Raw genomic sequence first — 23599 nt, forward strand, 5'->3', positions numbered from 1 at the left:
CTTATACTTATGGTGTGAAGGGTGGTTCTTGGAGGTTGAAGACCCCCCCCCCCCCCCCCCCCCCCCGCGGTTGCCCCTCCCACTCATCAGCCCCCCGGTGCACCCTCCCCCGCCCCTCGTGGCTAGCGACTGACAAAGCCAACCGCTCGCCGGTCGTTTAAGAGCAATTCGCCAGACGTTAGTCTGTTTTATGTTCATAGTTGTTGTTTCTCACCTTTATGGTGGAATAGTAAAGAGTAGTCCCTTCTCTTGCGAGGCCATACAAAGAGTATCCTTGCAAAACCAACGTTAGTTTCTTCAAACATTGCAATGAATGCCAAGAAACAGTTCCAATTTTTTCCATGGAAGTTTGCTGCGCTCCTGCTAGAAGCGCAGTGCAAGTTTGTAATCTTTCCTAACGAATACCCAAACATACAATCATTTTCATCTGATAGTAGAGAGTGCAGTCACTTTTTGTGGGTAATCGCAAGGAATTAAATGCGTGGTAACCACAGGTTTTGTGTTAACAAACGCATATGCGATTTAGTTGACGTGATTTGATTATTTGTCAATATTTGAATTACAATTCCAAGAAGTGTTCCAATTATTATTCCTCCTTTTATTTTGAGACTGTTTAATATACAATATTATAGGCATAACTGGTTTTCTAAATACTTTTTATATTAAGTTTCATGGTCGAAAACATATTTCCTGTGATGATGCGTGCGTGTCGAACTTGAAAGACCAGTTCGTTTGGACTACACATTGTGTCGATATTAGAAGACATTAAAATATTAACTTTGATCACGGTAGCTAGCTCTTTGAGGTTTAGATCAATAGGCTAGTGTTTCGTCGAGTAACAATATTTTTTGCGCCTCCACTTAGTGAATGTGTGTGCGTGTGTGTGTGTGTGTGTGTGTGTGTGTGGGGGGGGGACTACATACCCAACTGGGAACTTTTTTGTTCAGGTACTTTTTATATATATATATATATATATATATATATATATTTCTGTCGTTCAAGTAAAGCTTGTTGCTAATATAAAATCGATTGCAGCATAACAAAAGATCCTGATAGCCGAGTGGGCAGTGCTTCTGTTGAGGGATCCGGAGGTCCATGGTTCGAATCCCGGTGAGGTCAAATTTTTTTTTGCACTTATCAGGGAAATTTATCTAGGCTACAGCCCCTGAATTTCGTTCGAGAATAATTCTTCCGACATTAGTCGGTTTATGTTTAATTGCTCTCAAACAAAGTTTGTAACAATTATATTAGTCCTGTCGGTCTTTTTACGACTCGAAGAGGAGTTTTGAGATTCTACAGGTTTTTTTTCGCAGAAAGCAAGTTTGTTCATGACTTGAATTTTGACTTCTTTCTGTTCGAGCATTTACCTCCGTTTTTTATTGTTGACTTCTGTTTTCGAACATTGGACTTTAATAGTAGTTTCGTTTGTAATGTATAGTAATTAGGAACTGCTGGTAATGTTCAAGGTAAAGAGGTCATTTCGAGACTTTTTGTTCCTATATAAGCAACCACTAATTATCTAAACTACACCGCACAACCCCCCAACACCTACCTACCCCCGCACCCCCCCCCCGTACCCCCAACCGCCCCGCACCCCCCCCCCCCCAACTTACACCCCACCTAGCCTACCCCCCTCCCTTCACCTAGCTACCCCCACCTACCAACCCCCCCCCCCCCAACTATCCCAGCACTACCCACATCCCCAACCTATCTACTCACCCACCCACCCACCTACCCCCCGCCCCAACTTACCTCCACCTACCCCTACCCCCAATTACCCCCTCCCTTCAACCCCACCTCCCCCCCCCCCAACTACCCCAGCACTACCACCTCCCCATTCTATCTACCCACCCACCCCACCTGGCTCCCCCCGCACCTAAAAAATTGTCGGCATTTTTAAAACACTTTAATGTGGTGTGTTGGGCTACTTTTGTTTTTTTCTCTTGTCTGTTTTGATGTTCTGATTTTGGTACTGTTAGTTAAAGAATTTAATGCACGAGGATTCGAGTCGTTTCCGGTATTCTACCGGCGATTTTTCGCTTGACCGATTTTTCGTCTGACGCCTTTGACTTTTCGTCCTCAAAAACGGGATAAACAGGTAACTCTCAGCGGGTATTAAGTGCTCTTAGAGCCTTTCAGCTCTGTTTCAGCTCAAACTGTTTTGGAGACTTATACTTATACTTATGGCGTGACGGGTGGTTCTTAGAGGTTGAAGACACCCCCAATGTTGACCCTACCCCCTATTGCTCCCACCCCCCACCGCGCTGTTGCCCCCACCCCAGTATTGCCCCCAATCAGCCCCCGGTGCACCCCCCCCCCACCCCAACCCCTCCCCCCTCCCGTGGCTAGCTACTGACGAACAACCGCTTGCTAAAAACGCAAATTTATACTATCAATGTTTTTCAAGCTTTTTGAAAATTTGACATTTGTTAATTTTTTATCAGCCATAGGTGTCAGGGAACCTCCTATAGGGTCTGATAATAGGTTACGGCATTGTTTCTAGTGGTAATGCAATGGTTTCAACATGTTAACATCACGAATATTAGCTTTTTTTTGACAAAATGTGCAAAATTTTTCAATTTTTTGACATTTATTTTTTCGTTATTCACGTCTTTCCAGATGCAGGGGCCAGAAAAAGTCCTTAAGGGTTCGATAATAAGTTACTAATAAAATTTTATGTGCCATGGAATAGCTTTCATCTTTTAAATCTGACAAATTTTAACACTTTTTTTGATAAAACTTGCTTTTTTTCCAGTTTTTTTGAAAATGTTTTCCGGTTTTTAAGTTTCTCCAGCCTCAATAGCCGAGGAACCTCCTCTAGGGATTGACAGTAGGTTACTGTATAGTTTATAAAGATAATGGATTATTTTTCAAGATTTGAACATCTGAATTTCAGCATTTTTTTTGACAAAAGTTGCAATTTTCGTTCATTTTTGAAATTTGTCATTATTCAAATTTTTTCGGCCTCAGGGTTCCAAAAACTTTCTTATGTGTTTAATATTAAGTTACTGGAAAATTTTTGATTGGCCCTGGATTAGTTTTCAACTTTTTAATGTCATAAATTTTTGCAATTTTTTGATAAACTTTTACGATTCTTTCGAGTTTTTTTTTAATCCTTTTGAATGTTTCGTTTTTTCCGCCAACAGGGTCCTGGGAACCTCCTGCGAGATTTGATGATGAGCTCTCTTATAGGTTTTGGAGTTGATGGAATGGTTTTCAATTTTTTATTGAATCCAGCTTTAGCAATTTTTTGATAAAAAGTGTTTTTTTTTCAAATTTTCGGAAAATTATTGTCGTGTTCAAAGTTTAAGGAGCTTTGAGCGAGTGAAACTATTTAAGCTTGAAATAGTGATATTGGATAGTCTCTAGAGACAATGAAATGGTTTCTGAAGAATTTAATATTTTGAATTTTTGCAAGGTTTTGTTGAAATTTGATTTTTTGTCCTTTTCTGAGTTAAACGATCATTACTGACCAACGAAGCTTTTCATGTTTTGCATATGGGTTACTTGACATAACTCCAGAGACAAAAAATGGTTTTGAACGTTTTCATTGCGAAATATGGAGGTTTTTCTTTTTAATCTTTGCAATATTTTGCAATTTTTTTAAATATCAGTTCTTTATTTGATTTATTTACTAACAAGGCTAAAAAAACTAAGTTGCAGAGTTGAATCAAGCTAAATCTAGCTTCACTAAACCGTGGCTAGCTACTGACAAAGCCATTACGAAACTTCTTAAGTCTTACAGATGGGTTATATGACAGAACTCCGGAGACAAAAAATTGTTTTGAACATTTTTTTCTGCGTAATGGGGAAACTTTTCTATAAGATTAAGTTAATTACTAACAAAGCTGGAAAACTGGAAGTTGCCGAGTCGAATCTCATCCTGGAAAAAAGTACTAGCTCTCTCTCTCTTTCTCTCTGTTAGTTGGGGTTTCTTTCCTCTTTCTCGTTCACGTTTTATCTCTCGCACACTCTGTATCTTTTTCTCTCTCTCCTTAACTCTTTTGTTGTTGCCGCAGTTCAGCTGCTGTTATGTGGCGTGATGTCATCATCTTTTACGCTCACCTTACGCCCGTTCAATTAAGCTAAAGCTAGCCTCACTGAACCGTGGCTAGCTACTGAAGAAGCCAACCGCTCGCCGGTCGTTTGAGAGCAATTCGCCCGACGTTAGTCGGTTATGTTATTAATTGTTTGATGTATTTTTGTAAACGTTTGTGTCGTTTTTATGCAAACTTTTCGCTCTTGCGTTTTGATCTTTCAAGCAAATTTTACGCCCTTCACTTTTTGCGTTTTACGTGTTCTAAAATTCTCCCTCATTCAGCAGCTGAACTCAATTTGTGGCAGTTTAGTAAACGTCAAATGAACAATGCGGCGAAATTGGTGTCATTTTTCCCGTAGTGGTGTATAGTAACCTCTAATGAAGTCATTGGAAGCCCGTACTGTATTTTTTAGTCCCCCTCACCCCCCCCCCCCCCCCGACTGAAGAGGCTAAATTTTACTAGAGCTCCTACTGGTCTGGGCATTCGAGAGCAATTCTTCCGACGTTAGTTGGCTATGTTTCAGAACGTTTGAAGTTTACGGAGAATTGCCAAATGAATTCAACTAATTGTTTCAAATCGTCTGTCAGGGTTCAGTTGTTTTTGTCTTCTAGTATTTGCTTTTCTCTTGGTATATCTTTCTGAATATACCAAATTTTTAGGTTGAAAATTTTATTACAAATCTTTGAAAGTTTCTTGCTGATTTAATTTTGGAGGTACATAAACTTGTGCGATGATTGATTGTTTTCACAACAGCAAAGTACAATTTGGTTCAGGGCTTTTCCTATGGGATTTTTCCTTTTTTTTACGTAAAAACCTTATATTAGTGACCTTCGTGTGTAGTCAAAAAGAGGATTATATGATCGCCAATGTCGTGTTTTCAGAGGCTTTTAGTTTCCGCTTTAACACTCGTCTCACTATTAACCCCACCCCCTTATTTCAGCTGTTATTATACGCAATTAATCCCTCTCGCAGTTAAGCTTGCTGCCGACGAAACCAACCGCTCGAGAGTTATTTGAGAGCACTTCTGATCGGCGACAATTTTGATGATGCAATTATGTAATGATGAGATAGGGTCGGATTATTATGTGCGGAGGCACAATATCAAGCCACTTTTTAAATGCTCTCAAACAAAGTTTGTAGCAATTATATTAATCTTGGGGTATTTTTATTCGATTTTTCGCTTGAACGATTTTTGTCTGACCCATTTGACTTTTCGTCCTCAAAAACGGGATAAACAGGTAGCGCTCGGAGGGCTACCTGTCTATCCCCAGCTGGCTACTTCCGAAGCCAACCGGTCGGAGGACGAGAGCACTTCGCCCGACGTTAATCGTTTGATTTTTGATCGGTGACTCTTATTTGATGATGCAGAAATGTGACGATGATATGGGTGTCGGATTATTATGTGCGCGCGCACAATACCAAGCGAATTTTTTTTAAAAATTGAATTTACAAAATCCATTTGTTGCTTTGTAATTGTGGGTGAGTGTAAAGATTTGGTTGGTGTATTGTAGACTTGTGTGATGACCCTGACTTCCGGACGCAGCTGATAGCGAAGGAGGAGGAAGTGAAGGAACAGCTGAAGGCGGAGGAGGCGGCAGCTGCGGAGGCGGAAAGGAGGAGGACCAAGGAGAGACAGCTCCAACAACAGCAGCAGCAGGGGGAAACCGACGGAGGAGGAGGAAGTACTCCAACTAGTGCAGGTAGGCCATAATACCATTTTTTAAAATCTTATCGCATATGATCATTCCCATCCTTACCCGAACTTGAAAAATTAAAATGGGTGCAGCAGTTCGTGTATTAACGTGCTTAGATCCAAGTGATAACGACTGAAACTTGCATCCACGTTTATAGCCGACTATTAACCTACTTCCAAAACTACAAAAGTCCAAGAGTGGAACAGAAAAAGTTCATAATCATAAAAAATAACATAGCCAAAAAGCATAGATTAATATCTTAGAATTATAATGGTTATCCGAAAAATCGAAATGCAAAATTAAAAACTTCTTACTGATCATTTCAAAGGGTTCCATCTGAAAGTATCTTTTGAAGGATGAAAGAAAAGCACCTAACAATCTATCAATTTTAGATGGTCGAAGCCTCTTTTAGAGCCTCCCTCATCTTCGCCGTCGGCTATTAGCGGCCTTATTTTTGTTACAACTCGAAGAGTAATGGTAATCTATTATTAATTGCTTTCGAGCGAAGTTTAAATTATTAATAGCCACCATCAGCCTCTCAACGGTTGCTATTTAGGTGCTATCCTTTTTTTAAAAAAAATTCAAAGAATTTGAATTTTGTAGTGGGGCGCTGTCTTTTTTAAAGCTCACTTTTTCATTGAATTTTGAGGGCAAATTGAAGTGATAGAAGAGATACAGAATATTAGGGCAATTTGATTTTCAGGGCATCCTTCGTTTGACGGTACAGGTTTCTTCAACAGACGCAGTCATACACGCGATTCTCTAGTGAGCAATCAAGGTGGCGCAGCTGCAGCAGGTATAGCTATGTCAGGACCAGGAGGAGTGAACGATCCCTACAACCCATTCAAGCGCCAAGGAAGTCGCAGAAGGTACACAAATACTATGAGAGCAGAAGAAAGGCACTTGAATGATATCTCTAATATTTCCCATCTCATGTTGGTCTTGGTGTGTTCAGAGTGCATTAAATCAGAGAATGATCAAGTGTCAACTAGACTCTTAACTTTAGCGGTGGCTTACTTCTTAAAAAAGTAGAAGAAAATTGAAGTGGTTTAAAGTTTTTGTTGTTGGTAAACCTTGGTAAATCTTTTTTCGCCAATTATTTTCTCGTAAACCCCAATTATTTTCTCGTAAATGCAAAATTAAAAAGTTTTACTGATCATTTCAAAGGGTTCCAGCTGAAAGTATCTTTTTGAAGGATGAAAAAGATCCTTTCAGCTAATTGAGTGGAGAGATAATTGTGAATGAATGTATAGAGGGGACTGCAATGTTTCAGCTTTAGGTCATCAATGCGGAGGACGAGTATGCGGGAGAAGAAGGATCTACAGAAGAAGGACATGAAGGAAGAGTTCCACACTGTCTCCAGTCTGGACGAGTCCAGTCCCACTTCAACCAACACCACCCAACACATTAATGCTAGTTCCAACACTAACTCTGGCACTGCTTCTGCTGCTAATCCGACATCGCCTCCTTCTTACGCCTCTGCCTCCTCCTCTGGTCTTGATCTGGCACCCAATCATTCTCACGGGCAGGGTTAGTTAACGGTCATTGAAAAACAGAAGTGCTCGTACCACTTGTTAAATTACGTTTCTTTCTATTGGCTCATTGCACTCAAACAAACAATTAGAAGTTCGTCGGTTTTGTTGATTCGGATTTTTGCTATAGCTCAAATAACTAAGACCGTTAAGCAGCTGAACTCAACGGCTAGATTCAAAAGTTGTCAGTTTTTAACTAACTAGAATCAATGATCAAAGTGCTTATGTTGCAAGAATTGAGTTCTAATTCACTGTAAAAATTTTGCCATCTTAGCTCTTGATGTTTACATCATTGATTCTTTCCCAAATTTGACTAGATATGATAGAAGTATGCGGTATTCTGGAGAAATTTTTTACCGGTTGTATGTGGCTTCTTTTTGATGTGCCGTCTTTTACATGCTGCTCGTTTGTGGAATTTTTCTGGGTTATATGCACCAGCTTGAGTTATGTAATTTAATGAAAGCGAGCGTGTGGCCTGGTTTTTGGAACTTTGCTTACGTAGCTGAAATTCAACACGAGGAAGGAATATGAATAATATTGAGAAGAATAGACCAATTTCAATCCTGCCTAGAATATCATCTATCTATATATTAAACACGTGAACACAAAAGGCTGCAAGTTTTAGAGGCCTCACTGAGCATCACGTTTTAACATTACTACCGAAGAGCACGGTTAAGAGGTTGCAAAAATGGACTATGGTAAAAAAAAGTATGCTAAAGGTCATTGACCGAAAAATACTCCGCAAAAAGGCCTGTTGCCGAATTTTTATTTGTTTCAGAAAAAGACAATAACCCGTGTTCCAATGCACAAAGGGTCACCTACCGAGAACTAATAGTGTCCAAGAAAGTCATTGACCGATAAAATGTTTAGAAAGGGGGTGAAAATTTATTCAGAAAAGGGTCCATGACTGACAAGTATTGATACTAAAAACGCGAATGATCAGAATTGTGGCAAGGCAAAAGGTGTTAATGACAGGAAAAAGCATCGTTTTTCGTTATTTATTGTCTAAAAATTGTTGAATAAGGTTGTCTTGAAAATTTGTAATAAAGAAAAGTCGCTGACCGAAAACGTTTATAGCTAAAAATTGGATGATCGAAAACTGGTTTGTCAGCGTGTCACTGAACGAAAGCTTTTTCATACAGAGGAACTCTTGGAAAACAATTTGTGAATAGAAGGAAGAAGTGCCGTTACAAAAACCAGAAATAGGTGCCAAAAATTTACTTGCCAATATTAAGGGTTCTTGAAATTACATCAAATTGTAGCGGTCAATAGAGGACTCCTTCATAATGACAGCTGCTATAAATAAATTACTGCATCTAAAACATCATAGGTATATAATTTTTCTATTTTAATTTTTTCGAAGTTAATTCTTTTGTTGCTTTGTTCAGTCCTGTAACTCTAGTCCTGTTATGTTTCCGTTGACTATTCTATAAAAGCATTCACGAATGCTTGCGAACGATTCCTGCTTTTTTTGAGCGCCATCTCAGGAATTCATTGTCTTAACCACGCTATCTCAGTTGTCTCATCTTTTGAACTGTTCTATCCTCATTTGTTTCTTCGTACCTTTCTTTCTGTATCATCCTTCTTTTTTCCTTACTCGTTTTGCGTCTCTCCCTCTCTTCATTTTCTTTCTGTTTTTGTCTTTTCTGTGGCACAATCTTCCTTTCTCCTGCTCTTCAATCTATTTCTATTACTCTGATAATTGCTTTTTGCTCTGAATTTTTTGCTGTTTCATGTTATTCCTTCTATTGCTTTCGTCTTTTCTCCTTTTGTTTCCCTCTCGCGCTTTCACGTTTCTGTTTATTAATGTTTTCTTTTCGTTTTATTTCTGTTTTTTTTCGGTTTTAATTTCTCCTTTTCGGCATTTTCAGTGTTTCGCACTCGGTTGTTTTTTTAAGGTTCTTAAGTTTTGTCTGCATTGTACTCTTTCTGTTCTTTCCTCTCACCAATTTTTCATTCTCTTGTGTTCTTTAAATCATTATTTTGTGGTGTCTTCACTCCGTTTGGCTTCCTTTCGGACTGTTTTTTTTCTGTTTTCTTTTTTTTGCTTTCAACCGTTTTTCGTTCTGTCTGTGGGTTTCGTTCTTACTTTTTTTCTTTCACTCACTATATTTTTTGCGTTAATCTCTCTCTCTCTCTCTCTCTCTCTCTCTCTCTGTTGGTCACTGTTTTTCTAAAGCATTTCGTCACTGTTTTTCTAAAGCATTTCTCTCTGGTCTGTTCAAAATTCCTCTTCCATTTTCATAGTTTTTTTGTTTGCTGTTTTTAGTATTGTATGTGTTGGTCTATTTCTTTTTAACATCCATTCTCGCTTTTTTTGCTTTTTTCATACGCTCTCTCTCTCTCTCCCTCTTTCTCTCTCTCTCTCTCTCTCTCTCTCTCTCTCTCTCTCTCTTGCACGCACTCTTTATATATTATTCTATCTCTGTTTTGAGTTTGTTGTAATGCTCTGTGATAAAATGCAATAATGTGACCTGTCATAAAACCTTTTTAATATATTTGGCTGCCTTCCTTATTTGTTGATATGTCCAAACTACTTTCTAAAAAATTATAATGGAACGATTGCACGTACAACAGTTATTACGAATAAATTTTCAATAAATATCAATTGTTACAGTTTCAAGATAAGATGCATTTGATATGGACCTGCTAGTTAGTTTTTTATTGCTCTCAAACGATGCTTGAAGCAGTTGTTGTAAACTTGCGTGTTTTTTATGCAATTTTTCTTTGTTGTTCTGTTCGAGAACATTTTATCGATTTTACTTCTAAACTGACTTCTTCACGCTTGATTTTTGCGTGGCACTAAATTGCTCTAAATCAGAAATTAAATATTGCTGAACCAAAAGCTAATATTACAAGGACATGACAGACGTGTGGTTAATACTTGAGTCTTTTACGCCCGAGGTCGGGGGATTGGGTTGGCCTTGGTTTTAATTTCTTTAAATTATCTAGAAGTTCGAGAGCAATTTGTCTGACTTCAGTCGCTTTATGGTTAAGTTTTTTCGCCTATTTGTACTCTAGATTTTTACATAACAGAACTGGTATTTTTATAAGTGGCCATTCAACATTCATGAAACGTATCATTTATGTTTATGAGATGTACAAAAATGTGAAGGGAATGTTTGCCTGGTTTGTATATAACTATCTAAGTCAAAGCGGACCCGTCAAGTATATTTTTTAGATCTGATAAAACTTAGGCTAAATTTGGTTTGATCTCTCAAAAATGATAAAACCGAGGAACAGTGGAAAGCCGGGTTAATTTTGTGAGCACAAAATTTGTTTTGAGGATCTTTGCATCAAGAATTTTACCAAATTTTTTATTAAAGCTGTAACTGAGCTGAGCTATATTGCTATGTTCGTTGTTTTCTTGTTTCCTCGTTTTTGACGCCCGTTTTTTCCGTTTTACAGTAGTCCACAGAGCAAAGCGGAAGAAGTCAAATTTTCTGAATTCCTTTTTCTCTCGCTAACGGCGTTTGCGCGCGTGACGTCATTTCTCTCGCTCTAGCAAAATTTTTTTGCTTGATTAGATTTTGATAATAAATGATTTACCTCACTCAATAAATTGCCTTTTGCTCGTCGAAAATTATGTCGGATTCGAATTGGCCAAGTGTCAAAGCAACTGATATTTGTATTAATAATCTTTAATAAAAAAGCTTCTGTGGAATGAGTTTTAACAAGCTTTATCAATTTATCACTGAATGGTTTTTTTTACATATCTGCATCAGTAAATTTTTTCAATTTGCATCTGTTAATTTCTATGTAAATTATACGGCACGCATTTGCAGTTTTTCCTGCAATCTGCTGGCTATGTTTAGTTTTTGCCATTTTCAAATTTAAAACATTTCTTTTGTTTTTTTAACTTCGTTTTTTTCTATTATATGCCCTACTAGTTATCTTCTAAACTGCAGGATATTTTTGTGGCTGTTGCTTTGTTGGTTTTGAAGTCTTCTCTTTATTAGCCGCGAAGCGATAGCTTGGTCTAATATTGGCCTTCTCTTTCTACAATCCAAAGATATTGAATTGTATTGGTGCTGTCTGTTTTTAAGATGTTTTCCACACCTTTTTCCATGACTTTGAGATTTTGAAACAATATAATCAGGTAAAGCTTGGCAGGTATTAGGATTCATTAGAGGCCCAAAGCTGGCTTTAGTATTTTTTAGGTTTTTTAGAGTGGTGCAGCTGGTAGGAAGGCCTTAATCCATAGCTAAAGTTCTTGAGCCTAAAATTGTGCAGTATTTCACGTTTTTTCGGCTTTTTGAGGTTTTTTTGTTTGAGCAGTCTTAAATTGACGTTTGTAAAATTTGATGAAGGTCGTTTGCAAGACATACTTACTTTTCATGACCATTTTGAGAGCTATATGTTTTGGTACTGCAAACATATACAGGCAAAATTATAACAATTTTTTCATTTTTTTTCAAGTTTTTGAAACTTTTCATTTTTTCCAGCCGCAGGGCCAGATAACCTCCTCTAGGGTTTTATAATAAGTTACTACATGGTTGGATGGGGCAATGGATTGATATTCATCATTTTAATATCACCAATTTTTGTTAAGTTTGATTTTTTTTTGAAGTATTTTTCCGATCATGTTCCGAGTGTATCGATCTTTAATGGCCAGTGAAACTTTTTATGGCTTGAAATTTGGTTTACTGGATAGTTTTAGAAGACAATGAAATTGTTATTAAGATGTTAATATCAAGAATTTTAGCAACGTTTGCTATAAAATTTGCAATAAAATTTGCAATTTTAAAATTTTTTCGTAGTTTTCTGTGTTATCGATCCTCAAGGGCCAATACACCTTTTTAAGTCTTACAAATGGGTTACTGGACTGATTCGAGAGACAAAAAATGGTTTTTGAGCATATTTAGTTTGCAAAAAATTTGAAACTTTGAAAACTTTTCCAGTTTTTAATATTTCTGTTAAATATTTGTCATATTTCTCGTTCATCTATCTTTTTTGGCCAATATACCCCTTTCAAGGCTTGTGCGTGGGTGAATATGTCTATTTTTTGGATCAAATTATTTGGCCTTCAAGTGGTATAAGCTTCAAGTGTTTCAGAAAGCATTGTATTTTTGTTGAGGTTGTTTATTTGAGTTCCTTTAAACTTGTGACACTTTTTTTTCGGCGGGCATTGTTCAATTGATCTGCTGGTCAGATACAGTAATTTTGAGTTTTTCATTTAATTAGTTGAATTGTATTTCAGGACATGTTCTGCTGTGTTCTTTCTAAATTTGTTTTACCTTTCAATCAGGTTTTCGGTTTTACACAAGTCACGACTTTCGCGCTTGACTTCTGACTGCCCTCACTCGCCGTTTCAACTGAATGGTATTGAAGTTCTCTCTTTCATTGAATTACGCAATGTATTGTTTACGGTCAATGTCAAAAGAGTGAAGTCAAAAGAAACTTGGCAAACCGATAAAGCCCTGGCACTAAGACTTCGTTTCAGGACTTTGCATTGAGTTATCAAAGTTCCTCAGTGTATAATGTTTGCTGACAATAGTATAAAGTATATTGTCCTGATTTTAGAATTCATTCAATTAAAGTTACGAAATGGTGAATGCGGTCAAGTGCAAAAAAAGAAACGGGATAGACCGATAACGCCCTGTCATAAAGTGATAGTGTAAAATGTTATTAGAGTTCATTAGTGCTATTCGTACCTGGCATTGGCAATGAGCTTAATAGCCCTCAGTTGAGAAGCCTAATAGAAGTGTAGTTCTGTAGTCCAATTTAAACTGGTCACCAAATTAGAACACTTTGACGCTAAGAATAAAAGCATTTCTATTTTTCTTTCATTTCTGTTTCAATCTGGACTGGGTTCAAGGCTCGTTTTTTTTCCGGCCATCTGCGGGCTTTGTTTTCAATGTCTGCAACTTTCAAAGGCCGACAAAATGGACGGCGTTGCGAAATTTGAGATATCGGTTATCTTAGCTGAAATGAGCTACTGGTTGCGCTAATTTCAAGATGTAAATCGAGTGTGAAATGCCGTGCATAACTGTTTAATAGTCGCTTCGTTCTGATAAAATGAGGTTCACGGAGTTCTTTTTGAAATGATGCGAAAAATAAAAAGAAATGAAACGAAAGGAAAAGCAATATTTGTCTTTTTACCAGAATATGATGTATAGGTTACGTGACTATGATGAAATCAGAGAAAATCTGGCATTAATTAGGAAAAGCTGCGTCGTTCAAGATATACGCCAGAATTTTTACTACAGAGAAGTCGAGCAACTGTGCTTGAAACGCGCACTTTGTTTTTAATAGCCGTCGTCAGCCTCTCAACTGGCTGTTATGTAGGCGCTTTTTTTGCAATCCATAGATTTGGATTGTATTGGTACGCTGTCGTTTTTTATGATCTGTTCACATATTTTCATGTTTTTTGAAGTCCGATTCGTTTTCTTGCTAGTTGTTTTACGTTGACTCGCGGCATTTTGACAGCGGTTTGGACTGTTTTTTTTCGGTTTGTTTGATGAAATTTTCTAAATGGTTTTCCCAATCTATTAATAGTTCATTTTAGGTCTTGATTTTTGTTTCTTCAATGGAAGTTATTTGAATTGAAGGCAATTTGTGGGCGTCTGTTCTCTCTCTCTCTCTCTCTCTCTCTCTCTCTCTCTCTCTCTCTCTCTCTCTCTCTCTCTGTCTCTCTCTCTCTCGCTCGCGTATAAGTTCTTAGTTAATTTGCGTGATCAGATTTTAGTTAATTTGCGTGATCACTTACCTCAATGAAATGACGTTTGCACTTTGAAACTTCGTTTGAAATTTTTATTTGAATTAGTTTAATTCAATCTTTATGTGTAATAAAGGTGGTAATAAATTGGCTTCTTTATCGAGCTTATTTAACCAGCTTTATTAATGAAGCTCCGAATGTTTTTTTACATAGATTTTAGCAGCCTCCATAGCTTGTGTTTCGACATTTTGATGTAAATGAGAATTCAAACTAGTGGTGAATTGAGACCCGGTGGAGTAGTAAACGGAGCGAAATAACTACTGAGTTTGAAACGTGTTTAAACTAATTTTAGTTTTTGAGGGTAATTTTTTTTCACTCGCGTTAATTTTCAATCGCGTTAATTAGTCACTCGAATTTTCACTGTTTTTTCTTTAATAACAATAATAATAATAATATTGATTTCAAACAAACATGGTTACAACCAGCTTAGTAGTCCCCAGATTAGGGGAGAAATCAAGTTTCAATAATTAAATTTTCTCGAAAACTTTCCATCCTGAAGGGTAACTTTTATATTTGAATCTTTTCAATGCCTCCCCTTCCAAAAAGTTCTTTACTTCTCTTCGAAGCTGACATGGATTTCTGTGTGGTGAATAGTTAGCAAAACTGTTAAGTTTAGACAAAGAATTATTGAATCGGGCTACTCTATTAAAGTAATTATCTTCAGAACGTTTCCGAAATGTTTTTCTCGCTTCAATAAAAAACTTTCCACTTGATCTGGTCTTTGGACAACCAAAAGTTATTGACCAGTGGTCTGACGCATTCATAGAAGTTAAGCCCACTAAAATCTTTTTAAGCAGAATTAGGTCGTCAAGAATTAGAAAATAACTGACAATAGGCGATTTCGAATTAGGCTCTCAGCGTATTCTTTGTCACCCAGAACAGAACGGCAAGTTATCCATTTTAAACATGATCTCTGCAGTCTTTCCAAGCGTTGAAGATACTGTGGTCCTGGGTTCCAGACATTTCACGCATAAAAGACCGATGAGAATATATGTTCTCACCAACGTGCATTTGACAGTTTTTTTTGTGGTGCGGGGTATAAAATGATTCAGTTTTTGAAAACCTTTCTTTACCGCCATTTCGAGGTGACAATTCCAAGTCATGCTGGCCGTTAAAATGAATCCGAGATCTTTAATTTGTTTTTCGTTTTTGATGGCAATTCCTTTTGCAAATAACTCTGTAGACGAATTATATGTATTTTTGTATGAGAACTCGAGAATTCTGAATTTGTCAAAATTGAAATTTAGTTTGTTTGAACAAGACCATTCGATAGCTCTATTTATATCAAACTGAAGTTCTTCACGTTCTGAAATCTGTCCTAATATTTTCGTATCATCGGCATAAAGGAATGTTTTATTATTAAGTTGATCAGGTAGGTCATTTATGTACACCGAGACCAAAAACACAGCAAATATTGATCCCTGGGGACCCCCGCTTGAGATTTTCGAGAAAGTCGAGTAACTGTCTGCACTTTTTACTATCTGCTGTCGATCAACCAGATATGAAGCAAAAAATTTCAAAAATTTTTCATCAAACCCAAAACGAGCGAGCTTTTGAAGCACAATATTAAAATTAATCGTATCAAAAGCTTTAGCAATGCCCAGGTAAACTGTTATCAGGGATGAATTTTCGTCTAAAGCTTGATATAAGTTATCACAAAATAGTAACAATTGGGTTACTGTTGAATGTTTTTGCCGAAAACCATGTTGAGCAGTGAAAAGCTCCCTTTCGAATGTCTTCTTAATTTGTTTGTAAACTATTCTTTCAAAAACTATAGAAATTGCACAGAGCATTGCGATTGGTCTGTAGTTTTTAATTTCCGTTTTGCTACCCTTTTTGTGACGAGGACGCACGTGTTTGTTTTTCCAGACTTTGGGAAATTGACAAGCGTTAATAATGCAGCTAAATATATACAAGATTCTATTTATAACGTACGGCGCTGAGGCTTTAAGGAGTGATGGTGTTATTTGATCATAAGAGTTGACACCAGATTCAATTTGTGATATTTCGTCTAGCACATCTTTTGCGTTGAATGTGATATCGTCTGGAAAAATCTCTGGTTGAGCTGTTTCAGGCACAACAATGTCAATTATCTTCGATAAATACTGAAGAAAATCGCTCGTTGGAACTTTCTGCAATTTGCTGAGAACCATTATATCTTGGCCTCTATATTTCAATTTCTCGGGGAAAGTTTGTTCTTGGTTTAGTCTTCGCAAAAATTTGTATGCATCGTTGTTTGTTGAAATACAGAAACCCTCGATAAAATTTTGTTTGTCCTTAAGCAAGGATATTATATAACTCCACCTATAAATTTCTAATTTCCTCTGATCTTTTGTTTGTTTTCCTTAGCGTCGTCAGCTTGTTTTCTATGTGTACACTATGGAAAGACATATAAGATGGTGCGTCAAGCCGGCGTTTTGTTATACGAGGTATTGACTTTTCACAAGCATTGTAGGAACTCTGATAAAAGCAATGTAGCAAGTCATTGGGACATCGGTTTGACTTAGTGGGGATTTCAAAATGAGAGATGAATAAGTGCCAATCTGCCTTGTTGATGTTGAGTTTTTGGAAGAGAGGCTTTTGTTCTTTTCTTGTGAGTCTGACAGAAATTTCTGCTATGAACAATTTGTGATCTGAGAAGGAATTAGCCTCAACCAATAGAATACATTGCTCCAGATTATTGCATTAAAAGAGTTGAGGATTGAGCAAAGGTTCAGAGCATCAATTTCTTTTATGAATGCTTTTTCATATTCATTACTACTAGAAGTTAATTCCAGTCAGCATGTGAAAAATTTACATCACCATTCATAATAATAATTTTTTTCTGAGTACTGGAGTCGAAAAGCGACTCCAATTTATATAATACTATACTTATTGAACTTCGTAAATCTGAATCAGGAACCCGGTTTTTGCTGTTCTGTGGAGGGTTATACAAGGTGATGATTATTAATACAATGTCGTTCAGGAAGTAAAAAGAACATGACAAAAAATCAAACACTTTTTCAATTTCTGCTGCTTGATTGAAACAAAGATTTGTTTTGTGAGCAATAAGAGTACCACCGTCAGTTCCAACTTTTCTATCTCTTCTGAACTGCACGAAATATTCCCGATTTAAGAAAATTTCTGAATTTCTTATTCATCTGTAAGCCATGTTTCAGTTGAGCAAAGTATGTCAATATTATGTTCTCTTAGTAAAATATCGAGATTCATTCTGCGATCAATTGTTAAAATTGACCGGCAGTTCAATAAACTTATCTTCAGTACTTGTTTTTCCTCTAGTTATGAACGTGAAGTTGTTTGATGACCTATCTTCTGACATGTTTCTTCTACTGAGAGAGTTATGTCTACGAGCTGGTTTCCGACGAACAACGCTCCTGATCTAATTTTGATTTCTGATTTGTTAATGTGAAGTTTTTGAGCAAGTTTGAAACGATAGTCAAGTAGCTTCTTCTCTTTCTCCCAATCACCTTTGGATAAGAAAGCTTTCACAAAAATGTTTTGAGACTTCAATTTTTGATTCGACATCAGGAGCAGTCGATAGTTCCAAGGATTAGTCAACTTAACTACAATTGGACGTGTTCTTTGTGCTGCTTCATCAAACTTCCCCAGCCGGAAAACATCTTCAACCATGATTTTGTCAATTCCACAAGACTGTGCAATCTCTTCTACTTTTTTTTCTTGTCGAAGCTGATCAGCTCTACAAAAGAAGTTGTTCCCGTACCATCAACTCTGGGTTTCTCAGCAACTCCAAAAAGAATCAATTTGTTTAGGTTTTCAATCTTTTAATTTGATTTTTGTCACTTGGTGTTTTTGAAGAGAGCTGCTTATCTGTTTCGGAAATTTTTGAATTCATATTTGTGTGAACATTTCTTATGCAATCGCGAATTTCAGTTTTGAACGATTCTATTTCAGATTTCAAGTTGCTTTTCATATCCTAAATTTTTTGAGATAGTTCGTCTGTAATGTTTGACTGATCTTGGGGAATCACGACTTGATTTTGACAATGTACACATGCCCAAAAACATCCATTAATGTTCCCCAGTGTCGTAAAATTTTCCTCTGACAGGTCTGTGCAGTTAACATGGAACCATTTGAGACACTTGAAGCATTGTATGCTAAATGCAGTACAATTGTTTTTACATATACCGCATGGAAAATCTTCAGAAGACGCTTGTTTTATTTTAGAGCCTTTTTTGTGAGGCATGTTTTTTAAACGGCGTAGTGGCACCTCACGGAACCTGGGGACAGCTTAAAACTTCTTCTTTAGGGATGCCTCAATGCTACAAAACCTTTTGGGGAACTGTCCTTCTTTTTAAAATCAATAAAACAACCAAATAAATGGAACGATCTAACCGGATATATTGAGTCCTTTTTCTAGTTTCAGAGTGTTTTTCCACCGCAAAATAACATTCAGGACACGTACTCTAATTAAAATGTTACACGTACTCTAATTTTGCCTATTTGAAATTGCTTGACTCCCTGAACCGGCAGCTACTCTTTTTATTTTATTGCTTGGAAACATATAGAACTTTCTGACTTCTTGAGTAACTTTTTGACACTTGAGTTCTTCATTTTTGGGTGTTGTTCGTAAGACATTGTGAGCGAAAGGAAAGCGAAGCCATTTTAGCCGAGTTGTTAAGATATTAGACTTGCAACCTCGCGATAGGATCGAACCCCTATGCGGTTTTTGCACCCATAAAACGTTTCTAAGCTGCACCCCCTCAAATTTAAATAGCCCCTACCTGTCGGTCGAGAGCAATTCACCCGACTTAGTCGGTTTATGTTTTTATCATTGCTGCTGTCTTATCACTTAGTCTTAAAATGGGCAGGTCTCATCGGTTGTTAACAAGACATAAGTTAATCAAGTCAATTCACAAAGTTCATAGCTTATGTTTCTTCGACTCGAAAAATTTTAGTTTCCAAAGTGGAATTAGCGATTTTTTGAAATTTATTTGCATGCGTTTATTTTGTCTTATCAACTTAGTGTCATTAAAGGTAGGTCTCATCCGTTGCCAATGAGGGATAATTAGTTGAATCTAATTAATGCTTCAAGTATATAGATAGTAGCTTTTATAACTGACACTTTTCTGAAAAATATTTGCGAACTTTCGATTTCTGACTGTATTTGTTCTAGTATTACGCTTATAGTCTTTAATTTAGAGGCTGAATTCACCATTATGGAATCTAATGAAGCGGGACCACGTAAGAACACTTCAGATAATTATGTTGCCGTCAGTTTTTCTCGGTATTGTTTTTCTAATTGCTTCAATCCCAAATTGCCGGCTATATTGCCAGTTTTAAGATGCCAGCAATTTTAATATTTTGAACTGAATATAAGAAATTCTTGCTTTCTAGAATCTGGAACTGAAAAGATCGGGCGTTTTGAAAAGTGCGTTTTGCTTGTTTCAAGAGAGTTGACAAGTTTGAGTTCAATTTACTTTTGCGATGCCTTTTATTTTTCAAAAGAGGCCTTTATTTAGGTGACGCTGTAGCTCACTCCAATTCTGATCAGCAAAAGAATGATTACGAAGTTAATAGCAACAGTTACTTGAGGCGACAAGTGGAACGACAGCAACAACAGCAACAGCATTCATATCCTCCGAGCTACAACAGCAGCCACCCCTATCACCCTGCAAGCCAACAGGGGGGTGTGGATAGACAGGGGAGTAACAGCAGCGACTTCTTGCCACCATCATCAGCTGGATCAGCAGCTGCTAGTAGTAATAGTAGTCCCTCGTCCTACAGTCACCACCAGCACCAACCAGCCCCACATACCACCTACAACTCCTCGTCTTCACACACTGACTCAAACGTTGCTGCTCCAAATAAACACAACACGCCAATGCCACCACGTGTAAGGAATTACAAAGTGAAATGTATTCTCCATCACCCCTTAATTGTACAAAAAGCACTTTTTCGGGGGAGGAGTACAACTAAATTTCTGTGTAAGCTATATAAAATTAGTGACCTGTTCTTTATTCCTCCGTTTTGTTCCAGGAGTTCCAAAATTCCAGCTCAGCTTACTCTCTTGCTAACGATCCATATTCGCATTCACATATCATTCACAACGGGAGCAGCACCAATAACAGCAGCAGCAGCAGTCAGCAACACAGAATGATGACAACCTCCCATTCCTCAAACCTAGAATCATCCCAGAGCAACCCTCGACAACCAGCAGAACATCATCATCATGGCTACGGAGGTCCCAGTGCGGGAACTCTCTCTGAGCTGAAGCATAAGCGTGTCCAAGAACGGAACCAACTTCCTCCTCTAAACTCTGGTGCATCGCCTCGAATGGATGGAAGAGGTGCCCAAATGAGACAGCCTCTGGGATCTAACAACAATAACACCGAATCTCAGCAACACCATCAGAACTCAAACCAGGTTGCCAACAAGCCTCATTTCCACACTAATGCCGTCACTAATAATCAGAACGTGGCATCCAATAAGAACTATGGAAGCCAGAGTCACCAGCAGCTCTCAACACCCTCCCAGGCATCCAGAACCAACCAGAGCCATCTGGCAAGTCCTCAAGCGACGCAGCTGATTTCGAATTCTTTGGCGGATGCGGCAGGATACCCCAGAATGAGCAGCAGCACTAACGATCTGACCTCTTCAAATAGCCTGAAGCATCAGCAACAGCAACAGGCCTTTTCTAACTCGGTGCAGTTACCCGACAACAATACGGGCAGCCTAAGAGACCAAGACCTAATAGCGGCCGAGAAGCACAAGAAGAACAAAAAATCGTGTAAAGTGATGTGAGAAAGCAGAGGCATACTATACAATAAGTCTGTGTCTGATAAAGGAATAGAAGTGAAGGCATCTACTCCGAATATCTGAATGTCCTGTCTTATTCGGAGAGTAGTATTTGAAAATAGAGAGACAGGGAGAATGAATTCAATACATGATGATTCCTGTAGAATAGAAATCCAATTTCTCAATTCACCTCCTGTTCCTTTTGGAGAAATACAATATCAATAGATTTTATTAATATTATGCAGACTTTTCAATAATGTTGTTTCCGGGCATGTTTTTCACCATGTCTTTTTCTATTAAAAAGAATTTAGTTTTTCTAATTAATGGAACAATTGATGCTGTCTATAGAAATGTGCATTTATATATATGAATATATCTTTCAAAGTTTTTTCCTTTCCTATCTAACATTCCCTACTCCCTATCTGATCATGAAGCGAATACATTCCAAGCGATTGCAACTTATTTAGCTCAACTTCTTTAAAAGTCAAATCTAAGCTAAACGGACTGCAAGTATTTTAGAGTCCGATACGCTGCTGTTCTGTTTTCGCCTTTATATACGCATAGACCCGCGATTGACCATTTATTTCTGAACTTTAGATTTGACTTAGTTTGGATGCGTTATACAAATTTTAACCCCAATGTCAACCGGTTGCAAGTTTAATGTATCAAACTGTGTTGCTTGCCGCAGTTTTAACTAGCTTCTGATTATTTCACAAATACTGTAGTAATACCGCTTAGGGGCAGTTGACTATGGAGAGACAATATTCCGGACGAACTACAGGTTGAAACCTGAATATTTCAAGGAACGTCTTTTTCTCATGAATGGAAAATTTCAATCTTAAGCCAGGAAAAGCTTGCGGCGTGGCAAAAAGTGCTTCCAAATTTTGCGGTTTATCCTTGTACTCCAATTTGATTACTGGAGATCTTCTGAACAGCCTTTTAGGTGTTCTGGAGAGAGTTGGAGAACATCCAGTCTTTGCCGACATTGAAGGCATGTTCATGCAAAATATACATCAAGACGATCAGTCCGCTCTTCGCTTTTTAAGGCAAAGAAACGATTTTTTATGCCAATATAGATTCACTATGTTGATATTAGGGATCTAATCGTTTTTTATAGCTGCGAAGCTGTAAGCTGAGCGAAGCTATATTGCGGTGCTCTTGGTTTGTTTTTGTTTCGTCGTCTGACGCCTTTTTTTCGTTTTACATTTGTTCACACAGCAAAGCTGAGAAAGTCAAATTTTCTGAATGACTTCTTCCTCTCACTAACGGAATTTGCGCGCGTGACGTCATTTCTCACTCGCTTTAGCAAAAGTTTTTGGCTTATTTGCGTGATTAGATTTTGATCATACGTGACTTACCTCACTCAATAAAATGACTTTTGCACTTTAATACTTGCACTTTAAAAGTTTAATTTGAATTTGTTTAGGGTCAAAGGAATTCATTTGTGCAGTAAAGGTCCCTAATAAGGCTTCTGTGGAATGAATTTTAACAAGCTTTATTAATTTATCGCTGAATGTTTTTTAACCTAGTTTTTTGAGCGGCGTCTATTTTCAATTTAGATCTGTATCTGTTTCTGTCTCTATTATATGGCACACAGGTCTATTCTTTCGCGGTTATTCCGGCAATCTGCCGGCTATGTTTTTTGCAATTGTTTGCGAATTTTTAAACGAATTTGCTCACAAACAAAATTAACTCGACTGAGCTTTTTGACTTTTCGATTTACATTTTTACCCTTCAGTGCTTGCGTTGCGCTTGATCTAGACTGCTTTCTCACTTGCAATTTTAAGTAGCTGAGCTTATTTGGAGGACATGTACTACTTAAATTCAAGCGAAAAGCGCGTCAAAATGGACTTCATATTTTCGCTCATTAATTATCAATAAAAACCTCTAATAGCGTCCATTGATATCCCATTTTGAATTTTTCCAATTAGTTCTGATAAATTTCGAAGCCAAAAATTTTGGAATTGATACAAATTAACTTTTGAAAATGCTTTTTCGATCTTTGAGAAGATTTCAAAGATCAAGTAGAAATTTATCAATCTCTGAAACGATCTCCTTTTTTGTAACCAGTACAAACCAGCCTTGAAATTTGAGTTATTTTCCATTTTTTGGACATTTTTAGTCTTAATATACTGTTTTTATACATTGTCGTTCTTCTATTTTCTTGATAAAATTATAGTTTTCAACCATAAAGCATGCTGGTCATAAGAATGTATCTTATGTTGCCAATCTTGTGCTGATTGTTAAACGGGAGAATAAATTTTTGCTATCTCAAAATATTTAAGGGAATTCTCATAAAACTTATTTTCACTTACTCTAAAACAGTTTTTCAAAAATTGCTTTATTTAACAAATTAAATATTAGTCGATAATTAGCTCTTATACCATATATTTTGAGCCCCTCAAAGACATTGTACACCTTTGCTTAAGTAAGGCTTCTCAACTGAAACCCAGCTGTCGTTTGAGAGCGATTCGGCCGACAGTAATCGGTTATGTTTGTTTTTTTTTTGCAAAACGCAGGAAATCCAACGAAACTAGTTCGAGTAACAACTGACTGCTCGAACCATTTAAATTTCGTAGCTCAACCTGGTGTTCAAATAGGGTTGCATCATCATCGCTGTAAACCACTGGCAGCCATGATCACTTTTTTTCATGTATAGAGCATATCGAGCAACAGATGGAGCTGTTCGTTAATAATTCATTTATCCCTTAAATGTTGAAAATTCACTTTTACCAACAACCGACAGGGAGCATTTTTGGGCTTGCTCAGCAGATGAAAGCTTTCTAGTCCAATTAAACTTAACATTTCACACAGCTTGGTTTTTGAGAAGCATTTTGTATCAGCATTCAATTGAGTCAA

General features: G+C 37.3%; 1 protein-coding gene across 1 annotated transcript; it reads left to right on the forward strand.

The window, feature by feature from the left end:
• Positions 1-3805: 3805 nt before the first annotated feature.
• Positions 3806-21129, forward strand: LOC142343065 (uncharacterized). Its single transcript, XM_075394754.1, has 6 exons — positions 3806-3893; positions 5552-5740; positions 6438-6603; positions 7008-7264; positions 19465-19838; positions 19982-21129. Exons 1-6 carry the CDS (start codon positions 3806-3808, stop codon positions 20744-20746), a joined length of 1839 nt encoding a protein of 612 aa, XP_075250869.1. The 3' UTR covers positions 20747-21129.
• The last annotated feature ends 2470 nt before the right edge of the window (positions 21130-23599 follow it).

This window comes from Convolutriloba macropyga, chromosome 7 (assembly GCF_964194025.1).
Source record: "Convolutriloba macropyga chromosome 7, txConMacr16.3, whole genome shotgun sequence".
Taxonomy (NCBI): domain Eukaryota; kingdom Metazoa; phylum Xenacoelomorpha; order Acoela; family Convolutidae; genus Convolutriloba; species Convolutriloba macropyga.

Coding starts and splice junctions, on each gene's coding strand:
- LOC142343065 (XM_075394754.1), top strand. CDS start 3,806: ATGGGGAAACTTTTCTATAAGATTAAGTTAATTACTAACAAAGCTGGA. Junction 5,741..6,437: donor AAGTACTCCAACTAGTGCAG/GTAGGCCATAAT, acceptor TTTGATTTTCAG/GGCATCCTTCGTTTGACGGT. Junction 7,265..19,464: donor CAATCATTCTCACGGGCAGG/GTTAGTTAACGG, acceptor GCCTTTATTTAG/GTGACGCTGTAGCTCACTCC.